The sequence below is a fragment of the Phoenix dactylifera genome, chromosome 14 (genome assembly GCF_051530095.1).
Source record: "Phoenix dactylifera cultivar Ajwa chromosome 14, Ajwa_hap1_PhDact_Kaust_v1.1, whole genome shotgun sequence".
Taxonomy (NCBI): Eukaryota; Viridiplantae; Streptophyta; class Magnoliopsida; order Arecales; family Arecaceae; genus Phoenix; species Phoenix dactylifera.
This window is the reverse complement of record NC_143203.1, coordinates 25,207,180-25,230,487: the sequence shown is the minus strand read 5'-3', so window position 1 is coordinate 25,230,487 and position 23,308 is coordinate 25,207,180. Positions and strand designations below refer to the sequence as shown.

Genomic DNA, 23,308 nt, shown 5'->3' with positions numbered 1-23,308 from the left:
TTGTGGGAATTACGAACCCAGAAATTTGATTCAGATCGACTGGGTTCTGCTTGGGCCTTGGGTTTAGCTCAAAATAGAAAGTCAAGACTAGACCCATGAAAGTAGGTCCTGCTTAAATTGACTTGGGTTGAACTTAATCTATTCTTAAGGCAAAAATATATTGTCTAAGTCTCAGACAAATAAATGGTGTTCTAGACATTTGGATGTGGCCTATGTTGGAAATCTTAACAAATAAATGGTTCTTAGTTGTTCTAACAGGTGATTTGTTGGGTTAAAAACTAAGATGAAAGGAAAATGCTCTGTAGAATGGATGATGCAAACTGCCTATCTGCGTATGATCCACAAAATCCGGCTTAGCACTCATTTGGTGCATACGAATTCTCAAGAGAGATTTATTTACACATCATCCATTCTGTCTATAATCAAGACATCTTGATGCTCCTTATAAAAACTGAAACATACGTAAAATTGCGAGGGAGGGGAACAAGAAAAGCTCTCAGAAGGGATGAACAACTGTTGTACACTTGTACCCTACTCATTTGTCAAATAGCTTATTAGCTCTGCCAATAACTAATACCAGGTTGTATAGTATTAAAAACGGGTTCTTATATACTTTTCTTTTTAAGTCCTGACATCCTCGTCAGGTTAAGAGTTCAAATCTAATCACAAGCATTACGATCGGCCCGTGATCAGCCTTTATGAATCCGTGCTGCAGTATCTCCTAATCCATATAAATTATGGGCTGAGATCGCTTTGATACTATTTGTAACAATGTGAAACCTCATCTAAAAATATTAGTTGAAATGTATTATTTAAATTTTTTAATTTTATATAAATATTTAAAATTTATTTAATAAATAATTTATGTGAAACTAAATATTCGTTCGTATGTATACTCACACGTACCGTCATGTCCATTGAATGGGTTCACAAAATGCATCATGGGATTCAAATAAGACAAGCATGGGCCATGCCAATCATGCATCGACAGTGACCTTGCAGTCGCCACTTCCATACAGATATGAGAGGTCCTGTGGCCGAGCCAAGGACTACCAATAAAAGCCCGTACTTCATAATTGAATGACATGTCCTGCCCCACGCTCAGGGAAAGTCAAATGGATTTTAGCATGTCCTGCCCATAATGACTAACTTCATTCAAAGAAATCATTTCTACTAGCATTGTCAATTATAACCATCAAATCATTGAGCAAATGTCCAAAAATAGACCGTAAAAACAAAAACACAAATAAAACTACAAGGCTAAGCCCAAGTCTGAATGCTCAACCCACATAATCGGGGGCTTCATTGCTCCTGTTCAACTAAATGTTCATGCACCAACTATTCTTGAGATTAAAAGTAATCGAAGCGGACTTTCGAGTTTAGAACACCAATGAGATCTTACCTCTCCTCCTTAATGGCTCTGTGTGTGTGTGAGAGAGAGAGAGAGAGAGAGAGAGAGATTGGGGGGCAAAGTCTGGCGAATGCCTGAAGCCTTTGAAACAAAATAGAGACCTTTAAGAGCAGGCTTCAACTTACTTGATATAGGCAATGAAGATTAAATAAAAAGAAAGGAGATGAAAGGAGGCAGCAACACATCTCTAGAGAGCTCAATGGCAATCAGAAACCATGTCGGAGCTGGGGAAGAAGACGACTGCTGCATGACAGAGCCAAGGCATCCACGATTCAAGATTGTAGAAGATGTGGAGCTAAGGACTAACCAAGGCAAGATAAGGCACAGGAGGAGAAATCAATAGGTGATGCCGAGGCTAAATTGGGCCACGATGGTGCCTGTGGCCATTAAAAGCCAGCAGCTGGCTCGGTCAGCAAGAGGGCTCGGGAAGGGACCCATGAGTGTCTCCAAGCACCGAAAGGGTTCACAAGAAGGCAGGAGGAGGGACTCCACATATCTCGAGCCAAGGAGTGGATAGTGGGCAGTAGCAGTAATCCGGAGAGGGTGAGAGATGCAAGTGAAAGTGAGTAGTAAATTATTTATCCCCAGAGATTAAAACAAGATAAAAAATGGAGGCTGGAATGTTTGTTGGCTTAATTAGCTTTATTTCACCCTTCCCTATGAATTAAAGTTAGCCATGTCAACTAGCTTTTCCCCTTTGATCAAACAAAGTTACCATCATTTTTTTTCGGTGGTGCGTGGTTGGTTAAGCCAGTAACTTTCCCTTATCAACCCCTTAACTAGGAACCAAATACTGCAGGAGAGTTTTGATAAGTCTAATCCCATATAATGAAGATATGAAAAGAGGAAGAAGAAGAAGAATTTACTAATAGTGACAATCTTGCATACGTCTCTTTTACGGTGGAAGTTTAATCCCTATCCAGTTTTTGCATATAGTGTGGAAAACTTGTGGAAGTTTTCCAATGCGAGCAGGTCCATTCTCAAATTTATAACACTCTTAATAATTATGAATTCATAATATAAAATATGCATAATTCTGCTATCATGCTCTTCTACATTTTGGATCATTCATTATTAAATTTCATCAAAATCTATGCAAATTTTCCATCACATCAAATACCAATTATATATTAAAAATCATTCATTCACAAATTTGAGCAATTTTTACTTTATACTTGTATAAATAGGGCTTATACAAACCTACAAGTGAGGGATAGGGGTATTTTTTGTCTTGAATTCTAAAACCATCCCAAATCTTAAAAAAAAAACACAATCTTGAATCTACAAAGTCAAAAATGAGGTATGTTTTTTTTCTGAATTTCAACTTGCAAATTCCAAGATACAAACCGCCTCTATCTCCTTTTTCCTTGAGAAATCAAGATTTTTAAAATCCCAATTCACATGTCGGCATCTTAATTGACTCTTTTCTCTCTTACCTTCTTTTCTTAAAAAACCAAGGTTTCTAAATCCTAATTCACAATTGCATATCTCAGCTATTTTCTAATGTCTCTAATCGTAATCATCCATGTTTCCTCTTGCATGCATAATGTATGCCTGGATCTAGTTAAAAAAATTGCATTACCTAGATATATAAGAGAATGGACTAGTGTGTTGGCAATCTATGGGTATTAAAGTGCGCATGTCGTGAATCTTGGATGCAAACCATGTATATGGTAAATTGTGTATTGCAGTATCACCATGTAATCAATCACATGTAAGTTACCGTGCAATGTTATGAAAACTCTCAATGTTCAATGAGGTGGTATAACATTTAACTACTTTGAAAACAAATATACTTGTTGACATAGAAACAAAAGAAAGGCCTAACAGTAGAAAGTCAATCTTTGTCTTGGTCTTCTTCTTTCTTTTGGCAAGTAGACATGCTATTAGATTTGTTTACATGTGCATAGATTGGTGAAGATCGTATCAAACTCTCATGCATTGCTCCTTGCTTTTAAAAAAAGAAGAATATTAAAGAAAAAATCAATGTCTAGGTGTAACCCTAGCTATGTGCTAGTGCTCATGTTTGGCTAGCTATGCTCCTAGCGAGCGGCACTAGCCAATCTTGTGCATGGCCACTTCCATCCTGCTACATCATCGCATAAGTCTACGCGCATAAATTGCCGTACATTCACACAAATGCTTTGCATTGAGTAAAATATTATAAAACAGTAACTTAGCTCATATATGATGAGCTAAAAATGGCAATGGTTAATCAGATGGTTTGAGTCTAAGAGGTTCACCTAGTATCGACTCTCATAAACTTTTTTTTTCCGTCACTACGACTGCAGTGGCCCGTTGAATTTTCCGCCACCGCTTACCCTACATAGCATACCCTTCATTTGTCTATCAAGCCCCAGCCATTATTATTTTCCCTGTCAAAAAGGAATCTCCTTTCACTGTCCATATTCTCAGGGAAAGCATAAGATATAAAGAACCAGAGGAACATGTGCGCCCAAAGAGGGAGGAAACAAATGTAATAAAACCAAACAAAAAGGATTTAAAGGAGGAAAGAAAAAGAATAGATATAGTGTCTGTTTATCTGTTTCTTTCCGTTTGTCTTGTCGTCACGGTAGGGACGTGGCCGAGTCGCCGAAGAAGCTAGGGTTTCCGCCATGAGCAAACCTCCAATCCGTAAGTCTCCGATCTCTTCTCTCCATTTGATTCCTCGGTCTCTTCGTGGCGTAGAGAATCCGACACTGAAGGAAACCAACCCCCGCCCCCTTCCCTTCGGTCGCTTCTCCGCTTAGGGTTTCGAGCGGATTACGCCTCCGAGATTCGAAGATTAGGGTTCGCAAACGCAAGGTTCTACGAAATTTGTTTGCTTTTGGATTAGGGATTTGGAGATTCTAGGTTGGTTATTTTTCTTTTGTGGGAATCGTCAATCATGGTGGAATACGCCCCGGATCAGAACGTGGGCTAGGCCGGAAGCACGGGAGGCGAAGCATTTTGATCTTAGGATTTGTGGATTGCAGGGATTTTTTAGGGTTCCGGCTTTCAATCTTCTGGGCATTGGGTGGAAGCGGCGATTTTGATTTCAGAAGCTTAGGGTTTTTGGATAATGTGTATACTCTGTGTGGTCCAGCGGTGGTCGCGGTGGGTCTCCACCATGCTGCCGTGGCTGGTGATCCCTCTTATTTTCTTCTGGGCGCTGTCGCAATTCTTCCCGCCGGGCTTCCAGTTCGAGATCACCTCGCCGCGGCTGGGCTGCGTGCTGGTTCTCCTCGTCACCCTGTTCTGGTATGAGATCCTGATGCCACAGCTGTCGGTGTGGCGGGCCCGACGGTCAGCGCGCCTCCGGGAGCGGCAGCGGACCGAGGCCCTCGAGCTGCAGAAGCTCCGGAAGACGGCCACCCGCCGTTGCCGGAACTGCCTCACCCCATACCGCGATCAGAACCCTGGAGGCGGCCGGTTCATGTGCTCGTATTGCGGGCATATTTCTAAAAGGCCTGTGCTGGACGTCCCGGGTACTGTTGTTGGGAGCTCAGGGATCATCAGCGACCTTCTTGGAAAGAATGGTTGGATCTGCAGCCAGGATTGGTCGGTGGAGGGGCATGGGAGCTGGGTCAGCCCTGTGCCACGGTATTGGGTTGGTGGTGGTGGTGACGGCCAGTGCTTGACAGAGAAGTCTTATTCAGGCGTGGTGGCTTTTGCCTGCAAGTTGCTTTTGTGTTTTTTCTCTAGTGTGAGTTGGCTTTGCAGGAAAGTTTTCAGGTTTGGTTGTTCAAGGGAGGAGAGTTCTTCAGATTCAGATTACAAGGGATCATCATCTAAAAGAGGGGAGAATGGAGGAAATTTGCAGGAGAGCAGATGGGAGAAAGCTAGAAGGAAAGCAGAAGAGAAGAGACAGGCTAGGTTGGAAAGGGAAATGCTAGAAGAGGAGGAGAGGAAACAGAGGGAGGAGGTTGCAAGGTTAGTGGAGGAAAGGAGAAAATTACGTGATGAGAAGCTGGAAGCAGAGAGAGAGAGGGCAAAGAGCTCAGCTCTGGATGGAGAAAGAGAAAAAAGGAAAGATGCAGAGAAAAAGAGACATGAGAGGAGGAGGGAGAAAGATAGAGGTTCTAGCAAAAGCAATTCTGATGTTGAAGACCTTGAGAAGAGGGCTAGCAGGGAAAGTGAAAGGAAGCGTGAGCTTGACAGAAAGAGTGAGAATGAAAAACGGGAGGCACTGAAATCTGCAGCAGAGATCTACAAATCACAAAGTTCAGAACCTGGGCATGGAAATAAGGTGACAACAAATAAGCCAAGATACTTTGGTCGCATGACAGGCTCTTTCCTATCTTCTTCTGGAGGTTTCAGTGGTGCCTCATTTTTTGGGAGACATGCTCAGAGCCCTGCTGCTCCGGGTAACAAAGCAAGTAAGCCTGCTGTTGGCTTTGTCGATCATGGTTCTGGAATTAAAAGAGATGGTCATTCTGCTGGGCATGTAACAGTGAAATCTGCTGCTAGTGTAGATGGAACTTCTTTGATCAACATTCATCGGCCTGTGAGTTGTGATCTACACAATCTGTCTCCTCTTTATTGTTATACATTTGCTTTTTATATGAGGAAGCAATTTTAACTAATTTATAATATGCATGCATTTATTTTGCAATTGCTTCTTTTCTCTCTCCAGGTAAGTTCAGATGTACAGCCACATATAACTGCCCCAAAGAAATCCTGGCATCAACTTTTTACACGTTCAGCAGCTGTTTCTCCATATCCTGATACGAATACCTCCAGCCCTCCAAGTCAGAATAGCCAATTAGAAGCTCAAAGTGCACAATTACCTGATCAAAGAATATTTTCTAATTATTCTGTTGATAACCAAATCAACTATGGACAGTCATTGCCGCTCAGCACCTATCCCCCAGTGTGTGCATCATTTTGTGGCAGTACAGTTCCTCATTTGGTGGCTGAATCCTTGTTTTCTCCTATCAAAGAGTCAGCACCACATGCAGTGCAAGAAGAAGCAGAGCTTTTTGAAGACCCATGCTATGTTCCAGACCCTGTCTCCTTGCTTGGGCCGGTATCCAAGTCACTTGATAGTCTTCCAGTGGATCTAGGAACTGGGTTTGTTTCTAATGACAAGATGGAAGTACCTCGTGTTTTGAAAAATGTATCTGCCCCTGGAGACGTTAACAAGCCTTCGCCAATTGAGTCTCCCATGTCCAGACTGCGAGTTTTTGAAGAAAAACATACTGCATCAAGCAAAGTATCTGGTACTCCAAATTCACAGGAATCACATTCTTCAAATTTGGATGAGTCAAGTAATGCACAAGGGACATGGCAAATGTGGGGCACTCCACTGGCTCAAGATGCATTGGGTTTGGTAGGTGGGCCTTCCAGCTGGTTTTCACCCCTGGGGACGAACAAATTTAAGCAAGAAAATATCATGCATCCTTTGTCACACAACGCTGTGATATCACAAATATCTAATGAGGAACATGTTGTTCCTGAAATTCAATCTCCGCAGCATGTTTGTGTTATTAATCAGCAGAATGGTGGAATATACAGTCCTCTTGGTCCTGGTCTGAATGGGAATGATATGTGGATGCAGAAATCACCCTTCCAGCCATTGCCTGTTGAGGGAGAAAGCCACTTTCTTCCTCTTAATCTGATAGATAACATTGCCAGGAATGATGTGAAATACGACGGTCCAAATGAATCAACAGCTACCTATCCTTTTGAGCTACCTCCAGCTAATTGTTGGTCCAAGTAAGTGACCCCCATATACTTTTTGAAGCTTTTTGTTATGGATCTCTGTTCAGTTTTTAAGCTTCGTCTTCATTGTCACCTTGTGCGCTACCGTAAAAAGTTACGATAATTAGTTGCTGAATGTATTAGACAGTACAGTATGATAATAGTTGTCTTGAAATGGTTTTGCCTCAATATTTGGATGGATTTAATCATTTTTTTGTTTCATAATATGGATTTTTTCTTATTCTTTTGCTGCTCTATGTACAAAATTTTGTTTACTATTAGTAACACCTTATATTTTGTTGAAACTGCTTGAAAACATGGAACTATTTTTGTTCCTAAATATTTATTATATCTCAAGAAATGTAAGTAAAGACATGAATAGAACACCACCCTATATTTTATCTGTACCATCTGTCTAGCACCCACTTTCTAGATTCCACATTACTGGATGCTGCTGAACGCGGCACATTCAAAGTTTTGGGTAATTTGAATACTAAAGGTTTAATTGCTGAGAGACGACTAAAATCGTGCAACTTAGCCCTAAGATATGTTGCATTTCATGTACTAGTTCGTCCTCCTATGTAGTTATGTATGGGACCACAGGATGAGAGAGAGAGAGAGGTGGTTCCTTGGTCGTATCTCTTTTTTAGTGTTTAGAGTTCCACCTTTTGGAAAGAAATAACGGGAAGAGAAAGAAATGGTAATGTTTTTTCTCATATCTTACTCTTTTAAACCAAAATGCTGAATTTCCTATTTCCTTCCAAAACTTATTTTCTTAGGGATATATAAAAGTCCCACCTTCGGATTATTATTATTGTGTAGAGGATCTGGTAGAGCTAAGGTTTTAAGATTTGGCTAGAACTGACCTGTTTCAGCAAAGACCCAGTTGAAACTAACCCCCACTTTTGCATTTTGGTTAGTTTTGACCAGCTCTGCTCCAATTTTAGTGGTAGTCAGTTTCAGCCAAAATTGGTTCAAGCTAGATATATATGATTAAGTATTATTTTGGTGATTACTATCACACCGAGGTTATTTCTTTATTTGTTTAAATACATAGACTATATATTGTTAATTTTCAATGTTTTTTATTTCCTTTTTTGAGTCAAATGAGGAGATAAATATTGAACATAACCCTTCATGGGCTGAGGCCCTGGAGAATGCGTATTACAATAATTACAAAGACTAGTTGAATTACTAAATACTATATATTTCAAACAAATAACACCTTTTTTTAATTAAATGAGTATAACATTCTATAACCACATATACTTGATTAAATAGCAACTTAACCTCGAAATTATGGGAACTCAATATATTTATGAGTTTTTCTAGAAGAATGAACAAAAGATTTGAATGCTCATAGTACTAAAAAGCTCCAGAATTGCTAAATATAATGAATTTGTCCAAACTGAAACGTAGACCAAGTTTTTAGACCTTAGGTGGAGCAACGATCTTTGAAAGTTTAGTTTATACCAATAGAACTATAAATATTAAGGATTCACATTGAGTGAAAAATGGTACCAAATTAGCAAAGGTGGTGCATCCCAGTTTGGCTGATTTGCAGTTAGCTTGTTATGATCATATTAGATGTATCTCCAGCTTTTTAATTTTTTTGATATGCAATTATGGATGGAAGGGATAAAATGTTGAAGACTTGAGCAAGAATATCATTGGGAGAAGACTGATTCTTATTGATCCAACTAGATGCGGTGTAGATTAAGCTTGCAGTGAAAGATGAGGCTTTAGTAGTGGGAGTCCTTATTACACTCATGTAAGAAGCTGATTGATGCAAAATTTTAGAAGGCATCTCATATACAAGAAGTTTGCAATCTATAAGTCTTTGTCACTTGAAAGAGAGATGCGGGAGCAGATTTACGTGCATGTGTGGGGAAGTGGATCCTTCAAAAAAATATGGTAGGAATGCTAAGGAAGGGCGCATAGGGTGCAGCACCCTACACAGAACTTTCTTGCTACTGAGCGAGGCTCTACTTGTTTGTTTATATTCCAACAAAGGAATGCCATTGGCATTTGCGGTCTCTGATGTCAACATGACATTCCAAATATATCTAGCAACATCTTCATTTTTTCTCAAGATGGATGTGACCTTAAACATTCCTTCATATTTCTACTAGAGTTAGGTATTGTCATTATTGCCTTCATCGTTAAAATAGTCATGTTTAATTAGGGTATTTATTAGAGCTGTAACACCTACAAAGGAAAGGGATGATTTGTTGAAGGTGGGAAAGTATTTTCCAGAAGTGCATCGAACAATTCTTTAGGGTAGTAATTTAAGGCATGTGATTAGAAATCACGAGACATTTTTTTGGAGATTAATGCATATGTGGTGAAAGAATTTATGAAGGATTAAAATAATTATATTCTTTCTGCTTGCTAAATGTATGCCTTAGGATGATAAGCCTATTAGCGATGGATTGGACCAAAGATTTCAAATGAAATTTCATGAAGTATGAACTCTAAACGTTGTAGTGGATCTACTTTTAGAGCACAATGGACTTTGGAAAATCAGGAGTTAATTGGAGTGCTTCATGGAGCAGACTAAGCATTGTTTACAAGGTACTCAAAGATTGCTTTAAGCACCTAGAAATGGAAACTCTCAATGTGCTAGACTTTTTTATACCATTGCTGCACGTGATTCTTAAGCGCATGTTTGTTCTTGTTTTGTTCAGGTTGGTTGATGTTACTGAAAAACAGTCATTTTGGGACGTTGAATTCAAAATTAATGCCTTAACATGTCCACCTGTTTTGAAACAAGATAAGCAACTAATTGTAGCATTATACACTTTCTTCCTGCCAGCATAGGTGTGTAACTAAAGTTCATAGTCTTCCCTGGTTCATGATTTCTAGTTTATTGTAAGCCAAATTGAGACAAGCCTAGGATCATTAGGAGTGTGTTTTGGACTACATGGCAGTCCTCAGGTAAAACTCTTGGGAGCTTGATAAGGTGTAATTTGAAAATTGAGTGGTATATTGATGTTTCCTCAAGGAATGTTTTACTAATCTTCCTCTTCATTCTCTATTTTTCTTGACCTTCTTCTTTTGGTCTATCCCCTTCCTATCTTCTTTCCCTTCTCTTTCCTTTTCCATTTTGTTTTTCTTTTATTGAATTAGGGGGCTGATTGATAGCTGCCAGAGGCACATCATCTCTTTTGCATTCTGTACTAATTTAAGTTAATATTAAACTAGAGTTTTCTTAAACTCTAGAATGAGATGCCTGCATCCTGTCCCTTGATAAGGAATGCATTGACTTCCAGTGGTGTGGTGAACAAATGACCTGATTAATGTTCGATATCTAATCCTTTTCGTTTCTTTAATGAGAATTAGTGACTGATTTGGTTTGAGGTGGCCTTTAAGGAATTAGAAAACTTACAACTCATCTTCTTTCTATAAGCTAGATGCCCATGTCGATTGCCCATGTTAATTTGGTTTCAGTTGGGTTCAAATTGCTGAAGAATATGTCATAATTTAAAACTTATTATTGCAAATCTGGTTACCAATGTTTATGATTGCAAGGAGCTAGAGAGTAAAACAAATTAAATATATTCTATATTAGTTGCACCCTTAAGGATTAGTTTGGTTGATGCTAAGTGTGAAAAGTATTACGGGTGACCAATGGATGTGAGAATTGAAAGGTAAGTTTGTTCCGATTCTGGTTGTTTGGCATGAAAGAAATAAGCTTCTGGAAGTGGCAAGACTGACATGGTCAACTATGGTAGCCTGGCATAGTCAGCTATCATCGACAATATATCATTATGGTCTATTATGATCAAACATGGCGGCAAAAGTCTGAACATGGTATTTCAAATTCTGAGAAGTGATTCAGAATTTCTTTGGCTGAGATCACTTAGCGAACATGGGTGAAAATGACATATATGTAAGTGCACTTGCCTTGTGCACATTTATCCACCTAAAGGTGGAGTACTTACCCGAGTTATGTGACATGTAAGGCCCTTTTTGGATGCCGAATAACTAGCTGGAGGGTAGATACTTTTGACTCGAGGCGGTCATCCCTTATTCAGTTATCATGGGTTAACAATATCCCTTATTTGGTTGATGATCAAGGGCTAGTGGGATAAATTGTAGAAAAAAAAAGTGAAAAAGTAAAGGAGAAGAGAGAGCATGGCCGGCTATCTTTAACACGTTACTTGCTTGGGTTTGGCTGGTTAAACAAACAATGAATGCTCCAGCATGCAAACATGGCCTATTTCCATTTTCGTAAAACCAAATAAACCTAAAGACTTGCAAATTCCACTGTCAGCTTTCTGCAATTAGAGGATGTGGATACAAGGGTTTAAAGTGCAAACCATATATTATTTTTCTAATACTGTTTTCACAATTATAAACAGATAGATAGTTAAGAAGGATATCCATCTGGGTTTACTTATCTTAGAATTCTCTAAATTGAGGCCTTACTCTGTTATCTGTTATTAATTAGTATTATAAGAAGCAATAATTTGAGTTGCTGTTGGTCATTGCCATCTTCCTGAACTTCTCATCATCATCACCATCTTAAAGAATTGGAACATTGAATTCAATATTTAGTTTCTACCTAAAACGTGTTATGGCTCTCTTTTATTTCTTCTTTCTTACTTTTCACCTTATCAAACTGCTGCTTAAAACCTTCAAGCCCAATTTCTCCTGTTTAGAAACAGTAAAACTGTAATTGCGTTTCTGCCTTTTCTTTTGCAATGGTGTGGATCAACAGTTGGTTGGGACCATCTAAAGAACCTTGTGATGCCCTTTCTTTTAGTTTTCTTGTGTTTTTACCTTCCTTTTTGATAAATTAATCTGCTTCAAATTACATCTTCCAAAATGGGTGCAATTGCCTTATGAAACTGAGGGCCTGTCTTGCTTATTCCTCCTCTTGGTGTCAGCATCAGTATGAGATACTTCTTCTTGTGCACTTAAATGTCTTTAACACACACACACACAGACACACACACAGACACACACAGACACACACACACACAGACACACACAGACACACACACACACACACAGAGACACACACACACAGAGAGACACACAGACACACACACAGAGACAGAGACACACACATCTAGTATCAAGAGATATCCCATTTCAACATGAGATGCAATCACACACACACACACACACAGAGAGACAGAGACACACACAAGAGCTCTAACTACATCTAGTATCAAGAGATATCCCATTTCAACATGAGATGCAACAAGTCATTATCTTTTTCTTTCAACATGAGATGCAACAAGTCATTATCTTTTTCTTTCCTGTTTGTAATTATCATCAATGTGATGTATTAAAAAGATCATTCATCGATGTTTTTTTTTTTTTTATGCCTAGTGGTTTTAAAAATTGTTGAAGAATTAAGAGTTTCGAAGAACCATATGGACAGAATTTTGTCATATGCGAACAAAGAAGCCTGCCCATTTGGTGTCGTCTTAAGTAGCTTATTAGTTTCGTTATTAAAATTGGGAGAAATTTAAAAGGAATTCATTAAGTGAAAATAATACAAGGATCATGGAAGCAGTTGCTGAGACATGGGCATAACAAAGCTAATAGAAGGGGTCCAGGAACACAAGGATTTTAAGAGGAGAGCTTCTAAATGTGTAATCACATCCAAGGTACAGAATTCTTGCAACTAATGGTCAAGCAAGTCTTTGTTGCTCCAACATTTCACATTAAAAGATATCCTGCTATGCTACTACTAAGTTATATAAGATATCCCACTTCATAACACTTTGGCTTCAACATTTTGGTCCCTCATTGTGATGTTGCTGTCCATTTTTAGAGGCCTTGACACTCTGAATAACCTGCATGCTGCTTGCTCCTAACCTGTGTACCTTAATTTTGATGTTTCTATGTTGTCCAATTTTTGTTTGTATGCTCCTTGGTTCTGTTTTCATCTGCATCTAGATGAGCTATCAAAATATCAATGGTTGAACTCTCTGAGCTGTATTTTGACTGTGCCTTCATTGTTTGGCAATTTTCTGCCTGCTCTTGCTTCATGGTTCCTACTGTCTCATTGGTATTATTTTGGATAGGCCTCTTGCTTTTATTCATGGTTTGTGCTTTTGAACCCTTGAAGGTACTTGTAGCTTCTTCTCTGGTAGTCTAATGGTACGGCTATGCAAATGGATCACGCAGTCTAAAATAATGGCTGTAATTTGCTCTTAGCCTCCTCAAAACGGTTGATATTCAAGAACATAGTAGGAAAATTTTGAGTAAATTGGTGCCGCATCCAGGCTCTCATTCTGGCTGTCGAATATATGAGTTGTTGCCTTCCCTCCGTTAGTAACATTCACAAGTTTATCACCACAAATAAATACAGAAATATTCATTTTCTAGTTGTTGCCAGGAATACCCGTGGTGAGGTGGGTCTGAGATATGAATATGAATGTTCTGACAAAATTAAGTGTTTTAGTAAAGAAGATAATGTGAGTAGCTAGAACTGGTATGACCGCCATTCTATAGTTGAGGGCTTGGCCTTGGATATAACCCAACAGGGGGTGGGCTCTGTGTGGTTGACTCAAAATTGTTAACATATAATTTGTATTATAATGTTTACAATTAATTTTTCAGAATAATCTAGTTCTCACCAGTTGAATGACCCATAAAGAACTCTTGTATTTTTTCATGTCAAAATTGGAATTTTGGGAAATGATGACAATCAATTTGATGTATACCCTGGTTGTTTCAGATTTAATGTGGCAATGCTGCAATGCAGCAAGCCCTTCTAACTTTTCTCTCGTGCAAGACCTTCTGTTTTCCCTGCATCCGTACTGTTAATCTTCTTTCTTTTCATTGGTAGAAACCATTCTTGTCGGCTGTGTTGAGTATCATTGTAATGTATGGATTGGGGAAGAATTGTTTTAGAGTTATTTTTTAAAAATCTGAACGGTTAACAACAAGGATTTCATCAGTATTTTTTATGTCTTGCATAGTTATTTAATATTTTCTTGGCTTACCCGTTACGTATTGTCATAAAGTCAGGCATAAACATAATTAAATGATGATCTACAATATTTTGGCTTGTGAATTGGCAGAGCTGGTGAAGTTAAACCTAGATGTATCTTAAAGAATAATCATCTGTTTTATGGCCTTCACATCGGGTTGAGATTGTGTTGGATATCCATGTTTTTGGTATTGACTTGCTGGTGTGGTTGACATTTTCTTCATGTTTTTGCTATGTATTCACCATAGAATTTATCTTTTTGGAGAACTTGATTTTTTTTAGTAGAAATGAAGATGTCAAGTTTGCAGGGTTAGTTTTTGGCAATCTCTTCATTTTATTTGAAATTTTCCATGAAGATAGTATTGTATCTACTTATCTCCTGTTCTAAACCAATATTTTTGTTGAATGAGTTTTTGTTCTTTACATGGCTCTTCCAATAAATGGATTGGATATCACAACTGATAGCATCGTGTTTTTTCAAACAGCTGAATACTTACCTCTTGAGTGTTTGCAGGAGGGAGTGGGCAACTAATGGTCCTCAGGAAGCTGGAAACCTAACCCCAGCAACGCCGCACATCGGAGGCCTGTTTTCTACTAATCCAGATGTACAGTCAGTCTGGTCATTCAATCAAAAAGAGACGGTATAAACACCACAGAATCAATGTCGCCAAAGGCAAGCACCCTTGCCTCTTTTGAGGAGAGAGTTGAGGAACTTGTTGCACTGTATCCTTTGTAATGCGAATGATATGTTTCATTGGCATGCATAGATGGCATGCATGCATTCATGCATTCCTATGAGGATATGTTTCACTGTATCATTCAGTCTTATCATGCATGCTCATCAATTTACTTCTTTTATGATGAAAGTGGGATATCTTGGAGGGGAAAGTATGCCCCCTGCATCGACTCATACTGATTATTGTTGGGGCGCCAATAGAAGCTTGCATGTGTTTTCAAAACCCTGCTTTTTTTCAAAAATTCCAGATAGCAGCTCGGCACCCGCTCAATGTTTCACGAATCTCGTGTCCGACGTCAGGAATATGTTCATGGGTAACCTTTGAACTCCACCTCCAGAACCTAAACCTTGAATGATTTGTTTTCCGTTGTCGTTGCGCTAACATCCGCTTTAATATATTTTTTTAAAAGGGCAACATCTAGAAGAAAACTCTGGCCTTGTCCAGCTCAGCTCGTGTTGTTTTGAATAGAGTGGAAAAGTCTGGAAATGCGGTTCGGTCTTTGATCGTTCTGGTTCAGGCTTTGCAAAGTTTCCGCCATACGAAATTGGCTGTTTTAACCTGACTTCATGGTGTCGTTGCCTCTGCCTAAGAACAGTCGCAAGGGAAACACTCATACGGCTAAAGTTTGTTCATCCATTGATGCATCCACGGTATTAAAAGAAAAAACTTGGTTGAGATCCTGACCTATCTCTCAGCCGCAGGCGGTTCTTGGCCACTGTAAGCTGCTTCCTCTTTCCGCTTACAATGAAACAAAGCTACGGCGGTGTATTTAACATGGTGAAATGCCCATGATTGGATTCAAGGTGTGAATAGACATGGGGCCGGTCATCTTCTACTTCGGAAGATATGCAGATTGATTCAAAATTTGGCTTTTTTCAAACGAACCATGTGTTTCAGAAGGCGAATAAAGCATCTGATTGGATCATCTCATACGTTGCTCGACATATCGGAGAGGTACTGTTTACTTGCTTCTGATTTGGTAGGTTGTGCCTACTTTAGAGTGATATGAAATGTCATTTTTATTATTTAAAAAAAAAAACCAGGGTTGTACTTATGATGGTATACGTTGTATCTGCCTTGTGATCAATTAATTTATCCAACTGTGTGAGGCAAACAAATTAATTATATCTTGCTTCCATCCCACTCTTGCTTCTGCATTGACCCAATCAGGCTTCGTGAACAGCTGATCGTGCCGACGACAAAGTCCCCAGTGAGGGAGCGGTTGGCCGCGGTAGGAAACCTAATTTATTAAAGAAGTTGGGAACATAGATCAGACGGTCGAGGTCTCTCTTATCAGAATAAGTCGTACGGGAGACAAAATCCACGCGGTCGGTAGAGGGCTGCCGCGTCGCCCACGCCCAAATCCAACCACCACCCCTACCTCGTCAACATCAGCGGCGGGTCCCACTTGAGAAATAGGGCGTGTGTTTGGACCGAGCATAGCACTCATCTACTCCACCTCTTCTATAAACAAGTTTCCAATTACCAAATTTTTTCCTGCCTAATTTGCCCTCGTCGCAAGGTCCAGAAGAACTCACCGGATTCCAAGAAAAAGCTTGCCGTTCTCACTCTTTTTGTTGTTCGAGATCTTTGATCCAAATCATATTGTTGTCTGGAGACAAAAGGGGAGATGTGCCCGTTGAGGGTGGTGCTGATCTTTCTCTCGGCGACGCTGGCTGGGTTCTTCGTTTTGAGAGGCCTCAAGTCCCAGCCGGAAGTCCACCAGGAGGATCCAGAGCTTGCCCCCAAAGAAGATGTCCCTCTTTCCACCAAGGTAGAAGCCAAAGAAACGAGGATATTCCTTGCTTTCATTCGGGGGACTTAGTTATAGGGTTTCTCATCTGAATAAAATAAAATGTCCTCCCTTTTCTCTCTGTTTTTTCTTCTTTTTCTTGGTCTGATTAGGATGTGGAATTTGTTTCTTTGTTTGTTTCGGACTGATTGCTGGAATGATGATCAAATTAGGTTCGGACAGCGATCTGCACGGGATTTTGGACTTGCGTGGACATGGCGAGCGGGCGCTACTTGTGGAGGACCTTGACCTCCCCGACTTCTGCTCCTGAAAAGAAGCGGCAGAGCTGATCCCGGTAGGGAGATGTTCTTCTTCGCCTCTTCTTTTCTGCTGTAATAATTGTTCATTATATATATATATATATATATATATATATATATATATATATATATATATATATATATATATATATATATATATATATATATATTTGTCCACTCCTTAAGCAACAAATTCGGCGAACTGTTGATCATCTGCATGAAATGTATACCCTTTATTACCTAAAAACATATGAATCGCATCGAGCAGGGTGTTATTTTCTTTTGAAGCTTTCGAGAAGTTTCGATTATGTTTCCCACAGTTTCAGAAATTCTTCTTTCTCTATCCACCTCTTCAATCTCCAGTTTGCTTGATGGCATCAATCTTTCAAAAATCCGTGCACGCACATTGATGAATAATTAATACTGGTAAGCAAAATTTGTTTTGTTAAAGAAATTCTTAAGCAGGATGAAGATTGAAATAACGTTAACAGCATGATCAGATAAGTAGTATTATAATAAATTAGTAATACACTCCACTAGAAGTCATCTTGGGAGGGCAGGAGAGGCGTGAAATCTCCTGGGCTTTCTGTTATTTAATTTTAGCTATGGTGGTACAGTCAATCTACATTATCCTTACTGTAGCATTCTTGGAGTCCAAAAAGCCTGCAGGAAACCATTTGTTATTCCTTGGTCTTGAATGCCTGGAGTTGGCTAACATGCAACTATTCTATAAAGATGGAATAAGAATGTGAATTGCGCAGGCACAACCTGGGTTAGGAGCAAGAGAGCAAATACTGGGCTATAGTTTTTGTTTGATAAAAATTTTAGTTGAAGTATGTATAAAATGCAGCTGCATCTTTGAAAGGAATTTGAGCAGTGTGTTGCTATTTAAGCTGCGCAAATATACTATCGCCGGTGATGAGAATCAATTAGTTGATTTGTTGGCAAAGAATTAATGGATATTATGATCACAATAGCAAGTATGGAGGGGGATTTTCTCGAGGGCTCTTAGAAGAACCACCATTCAAGATGTCAAGGGTAGAAACTTTCATATTTGTATGTTTGTGCATGCGACTGCATGTCCTGTTCAGGAAGTTGGCTTTTAGTTGCGGAGGAAAGAAGAAAATAAGTAGTATTTGTTGTCGGTACATACCATGACCATTAATTAGGATTTCTGGTAGAAGATGCACAGAACTGCACAAACATCATGGAGCAACTCCAGTTTTCAAACATATGGGGTACTAATTACTAAACCAAGGGTACATGAAAGCACATTTGCAACAGTAACTACATGCTCCAAGCTCCTCCCCTATTTGATGACCTTTATCTAAGTCTAATGTAGCCACTAGAGAGAGATCGTGATTTGATCCAGTTAGGTCAATTTCATCATCATCCGCCATCATGTATTTTCAGTCAACATCTTCATCGTTACCATGACACTCTTCAGCTTGATGATTCTACCCGTTTGTGCGATGTGGACGGACGATTAATCTGACAAAAAGGATGTATAAATTTAAGATTCCCCAAATAAATGGGATGTTGCATGTAATTTTTCATATAACTACTTTAACCGACTCATATAGCAGATGACCATTTCATAACGTTCATAGATAGATAAATGCTATCCTTCAAGCATCTTCATCATAAGATCACAAAACTGAGTCCTGATGATCATGTATGAGCTTTCCCAGATGCCAGTGTATTATAACAGACTGCAGCCACGTTTTCTATCCATTTTGCAGTGTAGAAATCAACCGTTGGATCCTGTAAATGCAAGCATCAGTTTGCAGAGGCCATTCATATTATACTGGAGACAGAATTTCAGGGTCCTGCAATTACAGCAGGTAGCTGCAAGAACAGTGACCGCAAAACACACACACACACACACACATATATGTAATCAAGGATCAAGAAGATCACTGATTCATTAAGCAGTCATAATAATAACCTTGCAGCTGCACTACCAGCGGCCTCCCTTGCACAGCTTGTGTGGGAGGTTCCACCCATTCACTGTTGCAATTTTCTGACCTTATACAGAACACCTAATGCCGATTCCGATTACGAAATAATCAGAAGCCCTGCAGCCTTGCTTCCTTCTATCACCAAGCATCCAAAAACAGAACAAGCATCATCCAACCAAATTCAGTTGGTTCAATGAATCCTTCTTTTCTACTGGGCATACGTAAAGGTAAAAAGTGAAAATCTCCTGTATTGCACAGTGTCACTCCAAAGGCCAAAACTATAAAATACCAGCAACAGTTATTTTCAAACACACATTTTGATATTGGAGTGAGTTCACAAAATTAGCATTCATGAAATATAAGAAACTAGAAAATACAGCATAGAGATAAAGATAATGGGCCAACAGTGACAGTTTGCAGCAATTGCTTATGTAAAAATAAAGAAAAAATGCCAATCACTTAATTTTGCAGCAGCTGCTGCTGATGCTTACAATCGCCTTGCCATGCACAAACAATGTCCTTGAGAGCTGGTCTTATGCCCTCTTTCAACAGCTTTTGATACTCCAGAGTATCCCCATCTGACTTCTTTATTTCCACCAAATGAAATGAAGGAGTGACCTCAAAAATCTCAGCATCGATTGCGAGGATCCCCTTCCTCCCTTTCTTTGACCCTTCCATCTTTAACAACCCATAATGCTTTTTCTTCACTCTAAACTTCAAACACCTGGCAACATCCTCCAGCTTTGAGATGATGGCTGTTGCAGGGTGCCTGGAAGTGAACCTTGCTTCTTTGCTGTGGTCTCTTTCCTCAAATAAACCTGAAAGATCAAAACCTGCTGAAAGAGAGATGATATCAAAAGCATTCAAGTTTGTCACCTTAAGTGCTTCTTGCTTTCCCACTACAGTATTGTTGCAATTAGAGGTACTAAAGACTGCAGCGACATCCGCAGGAATATTTTCCTTTGTTTCTGCTTCAATTTTCATCAGTTTACCATCAAAACCCTTACTGAACCAAAAATTCTCCATGATTTTGGTGATTGATATCCTGCTAATCGGATTTGGGTCTAGGATCTTATACAGCAGCTTTCGAACATCAGAAGAGAACCAAGTGGGGCATTTAAATTCACCCTTGCCAATCTTCCTGTACATCTCCATCAGATTTGAATCATGGAAAGGAAGATAACCAGCCAAGAGCACAAACAAAATCACCCCACATGACCAGATATCAGCTTTCGCGCCATCATATCCTTTTCTGTTGATCACCTCAGGAGCAATATAAGCCGGAGTACCACAAGTAGTGTGGAGTAAGCCATCCTGCCTCCTAGACTCCGCAAGGGCACTCAACCCAAAATCTGAGACTTTTAAATCGCCATTTTCATCCAACAGCACATTTTCAGGCTTCAGATCACGGTGGTATACGCCTCTGCTATGGCAATAGTCCACAGCACTGATCAGCTGTTGGAAGTATTTTCGTGCAATATCCTCCTTGAGCCTGCCTTTGGCAACCTTGTTAAAAAGCTCACCACCTTTTACATACTCAATGACAAAGTAAATCTTGGTCTTGCTTGCCATGACCTCATAAAGCTGCACACTATTTGGATGTCTCACCAATTTCATTACCGAGATCTCTCTTTTGATCTGATCTACAAGTCCAACCCTCAGGACCTTCTCTTTGTCGATAATCTTTATAGCAACACTCTGGCCAGTTTTAAGATTCCTAGCATAGTGTACCTTTGCAAAGGTTCCTTGTCCTAGTAATCTCCCTAACTCATACCTTTGCATCAAAACATTCCCTCTATTTTCCATTCCTTTTTATTGTATCTTCAGAAAATAAATGCTGCAGTATCCTGTTACAGAACTCTAACAGCAGAAGAATTCAACCATCGTCACCAAGGTCATGATCCAACGCAGCAGTCTTTATAATTCTCTTAGCTCCAGTGTGCATTAGCAGACACAGCACGAACTGGTTTTGTGTGTGCTGTCTGATCCCATTCAGACTGATCAATGGCAGCTCAAAGGGAGCTACAATCTCATTTAACTCAGACAAGGATACTTGGGCATTCAAGCACATCTTTCAGCATTCCCAGATATATGTCTTCCGTAATTGGCTGTAGATTACAGAAAGAAAGACAAATCAAAAATAAAGATTTTGTACAAGTTTACATAAATACATAACAACTAATCTAGGGTTGGACTTGTAAACTGATGTTCGGAAAGAGAAAAGAATGAAAGAAAGAAAGATCTGACAAGCTTGGAAAAAGAAAGATTAACAACCTCAAACCAGGCAGCTACTAAAAATGGTTTCATCAGATGCATGCATCCCTACATCCATATACATGTATATATATATATATGTGTATATGTACATGCATGACTACATCCACCTATACATACATACATACACACACATACAGATGTTTATATACACATGCGTATATATATTCTGTAACAACCAAGGAACGCACCAAAAAAGCTAGTCTTGATGTGTTATTTGGGCTCCTTAAGCTCTGTATAAGTACTCAAGACCTACCCAATACCTAGCCAACATCGAAATAAACGCACGTCTGCATAAGTCCCAAGGTTCGCCGAACCGGTAACGAGATCCGTCCCGATCGGCGCCCGGTATGATTTGGTACTGGTTCTAGCCGGTTCCGGCCAAATCCAATCGAGTTCCGGCCCCTAGGTGGCCAGAACCATTTTCTAATACCGAATCGACCCGGTTCAGTTCGGTTCAACACTTCTTGATAGGTCCTAACACACTTTCCTTATTTAAGTCCACGTGTTTTTGCCAAGTTAAGGTCCAGATCCAATCAAATATAGTTATAATCACCACGATCGACCCATGGGAGCTCCAAAAGAGCGTGTGTTACGATATTCCCTAGCTCACATAGGCTCTGAGATAGATCCACTCTAAAACTATTTATAACGACCCAAAATCTCACCCATAGAGACACGCGAGTTACCATACATAAGGACTCAGGACCTCAGCCATAAAGGCAAGAGAAGATGTTATTTGGTTTGCTTAGTCTTGTATAAGTACCTAAAATCTACCTAGTGCAGTGCAGCCGTACGTACATACATACATTTGCATGCATGCTTACATGTACATGTAACATAGATGAAAACATACTTGTCTTTGGCAATAAGAAATAAATTAGATAACTTCTTATCGGGCACATAGGCAAACATGATTCTGTTAAATACCCAAACACGTTTCTTAAGAGAAAACGAAATGTAAAGCACGCTTTGAATTTACAAGACCAAAACATTTTTAGCAGAAAACTTCACAAAATCGAGCAAGGAATTGCATCCAAAAGGCTAAATACAGCTGAGGAACAAAACAAATAAAACAAAATTCAAGATCTCATTATCCAGTTACGGTAAGCAGACAAAGGTGCAAATCTATAAGCACAAAGCAGGGATTGCAGCAGTAGCCAAAAAAAAATAGTCCCCTTTCATTCTCTTTATCAAATACAAGATGGGCTCCCATCTTTATTTTTAAAAAAATTTCAACTTCATGAAAAGATGAAATATCGTAGCATTTTTAACACGAAATAATGCAAGAAACCATTCAAATAATCGCAGATAATTTTATATCAAGCAAACTTTAGGATTTGGGACCAAAGAAACAAAGAGCAAAAGATGAAATCTTTCATCGTCAAATCTTATAACAAAAAATCATTCCTCCGAAAAAACATCAGAATCAGCCCACAAAGGGAATCGCAATCTAACAGCCAAAAAAATTAAGGGAAATATGAAACCCAAAGGAAATTTACCTTCCAAATGTACAAGAACTCCTCCGAACCCGAAATCTCGAACTATCCGATGCGATCCAAACCTCTACCTCCAACGGATGGATCGATAAATAAGAGGAGGAGAGGAATGGGAATTGAAATCGAGATCGGGGAGGGGAGGGGGTGGGAGCGGGGGAAGAGGAGAAAACCCTAGCCCTGTCCCTCGCCTCTCGATGGCCTTTTTCTACGGCGATTCGAAACTCCCGCTGTCGCCGACGTTGCGATGTACGAAATTGCCCCTGCTTGTTCTCGAAATTACCGTGAAGAGAGAGAGAGAGAGGGGACTGGGTTGTGGAGGCGGCCAATTAAATAAGAAAAAAAAAAGATACAATGGAGTAGGGACTGGTTCATCCAAATAAAACTTTTAAAGTGATAAGTTGTAAAAAAAATCATCCAGTCCGCATCGCTGTCCGCCTTCTTTTAAATATATAATGTTTTCAAGAAAACACTCTCGTCCAAAATGCCCTACTGAAAGTGATAAGTTGATTTTGGCCTTGCCAATTCCCTCTGGAGGGGTGTCGGATAGGCTGCTTTGGACTCCGACAGGGCAGTCGCGGGTGAGGGCCAGGGATCTTTTTGCGTTGTTCTGCAGGACGCCAGCGCGACAGATCGTGGGAGGATGGATATGGAGATTACGGATTCACCCACGGGTGGCACTTTTCATCTGGAAGGTGGCTTGGGGATGTCTCCCGACTAGGAGTTTACTTGTTCGGCGT

General features: G+C 39.6%; 3 protein-coding genes across 4 annotated transcripts; 2 read left to right on the top strand and 1 right to left on the bottom strand.

The window, feature by feature from the left end:
- Window positions 1–3,814: 3,814 nt before the first annotated feature.
- Window positions 3,815–14,914, top strand: LOC103708878 (uncharacterized). 2 transcript variants are annotated; one of them, XM_008793978.5, is made up of 4 exons: window positions 3,926–4,045; window positions 4,387–5,897; window positions 6,027–7,108; window positions 14,563–14,914. In XM_008793978.5, exons 2-4 carry the CDS (start codon window positions 4,473–4,475, stop codon window positions 14,693–14,695), a joined length of 2,640 nt encoding a protein of 879 aa, XP_008792200.2. In that variant the 5' UTR covers window positions 3,926–4,045; window positions 4,387–4,472; the 3' UTR covers window positions 14,696–14,914. The 2 variants fall into 2 exon arrangements, with proteins under 2 accessions (XP_008792199.2, XP_008792200.2); XM_008793977.5 differs by having other exon boundaries at window positions 3,815–5,897.
- A 1,285-nt stretch (window positions 14,915–16,199) lies between these two features.
- Window positions 16,200–17,118, top strand: LOC148700133 (uncharacterized). Its single transcript, XM_088710963.2, has 2 exons — window positions 16,200–16,559; window positions 16,751–17,118. The coding sequence occupies exons 1-2, from the start codon at window positions 16,416–16,418 to the stop codon at window positions 16,865–16,867; spliced, it is 261 nt and encodes an 86-aa protein (XP_088567089.1). The 5' UTR covers window positions 16,200–16,415; the 3' UTR covers window positions 16,868–17,118.
- A 1,978-nt stretch (window positions 17,119–19,096) lies between these two features.
- On the bottom strand, window positions 19,097–22,919 carry LOC103708879 (CBL-interacting protein kinase 18-like). Its single transcript, XM_008793979.5, has 2 exons — window positions 22,575–22,919; window positions 19,097–20,906 (listed from the first exon to the last, which is right to left on the bottom strand). Exon 2 carries the CDS (start codon window positions 20,602–20,604, stop codon window positions 19,258–19,260), a length of 1,347 nt encoding a protein of 448 aa, XP_008792201.2. The 5' UTR covers window positions 20,605–20,906; window positions 22,575–22,919; the 3' UTR covers window positions 19,097–19,257.
- Between the last annotated feature and the right edge of the window lie 389 nt (window positions 22,920–23,308).

Coding starts and splice junctions, on each gene's coding strand:
- LOC103708878 (XM_008793977.5), top strand. CDS start 4,473: ATGTGTATACTCTGTGTGGTCCAGCGGTGGTCGCGGTGGGTCTCCACC. Junction 5,898..6,026: donor TGATCAACATTCATCGGCCT/GTGAGTTGTGAT, acceptor TTCTCTCTCCAG/GTAAGTTCAGATGTACAGCC. Junction 7,109..14,562: donor CCAGCTAATTGTTGGTCCAA/GTAAGTGACCCC, acceptor GAGTGTTTGCAG/GAGGGAGTGGGCAACTAATG.
- LOC103708879 (XM_008793979.5), bottom strand. CDS start 20,604: ATGGAAAATAGAGGGAATGTTTTGATGCAAAGGTATGAGTTAGGGAGA.
- LOC148700133 (XM_088710963.2), top strand. CDS start 16,416: ATGTGCCCGTTGAGGGTGGTGCTGATCTTTCTCTCGGCGACGCTGGCT. Junction 16,560..16,750: donor ATGTCCCTCTTTCCACCAAG/GTAGAAGCCAAA, acceptor TGATCAAATTAG/GTTCGGACAGCGATCTGCAC.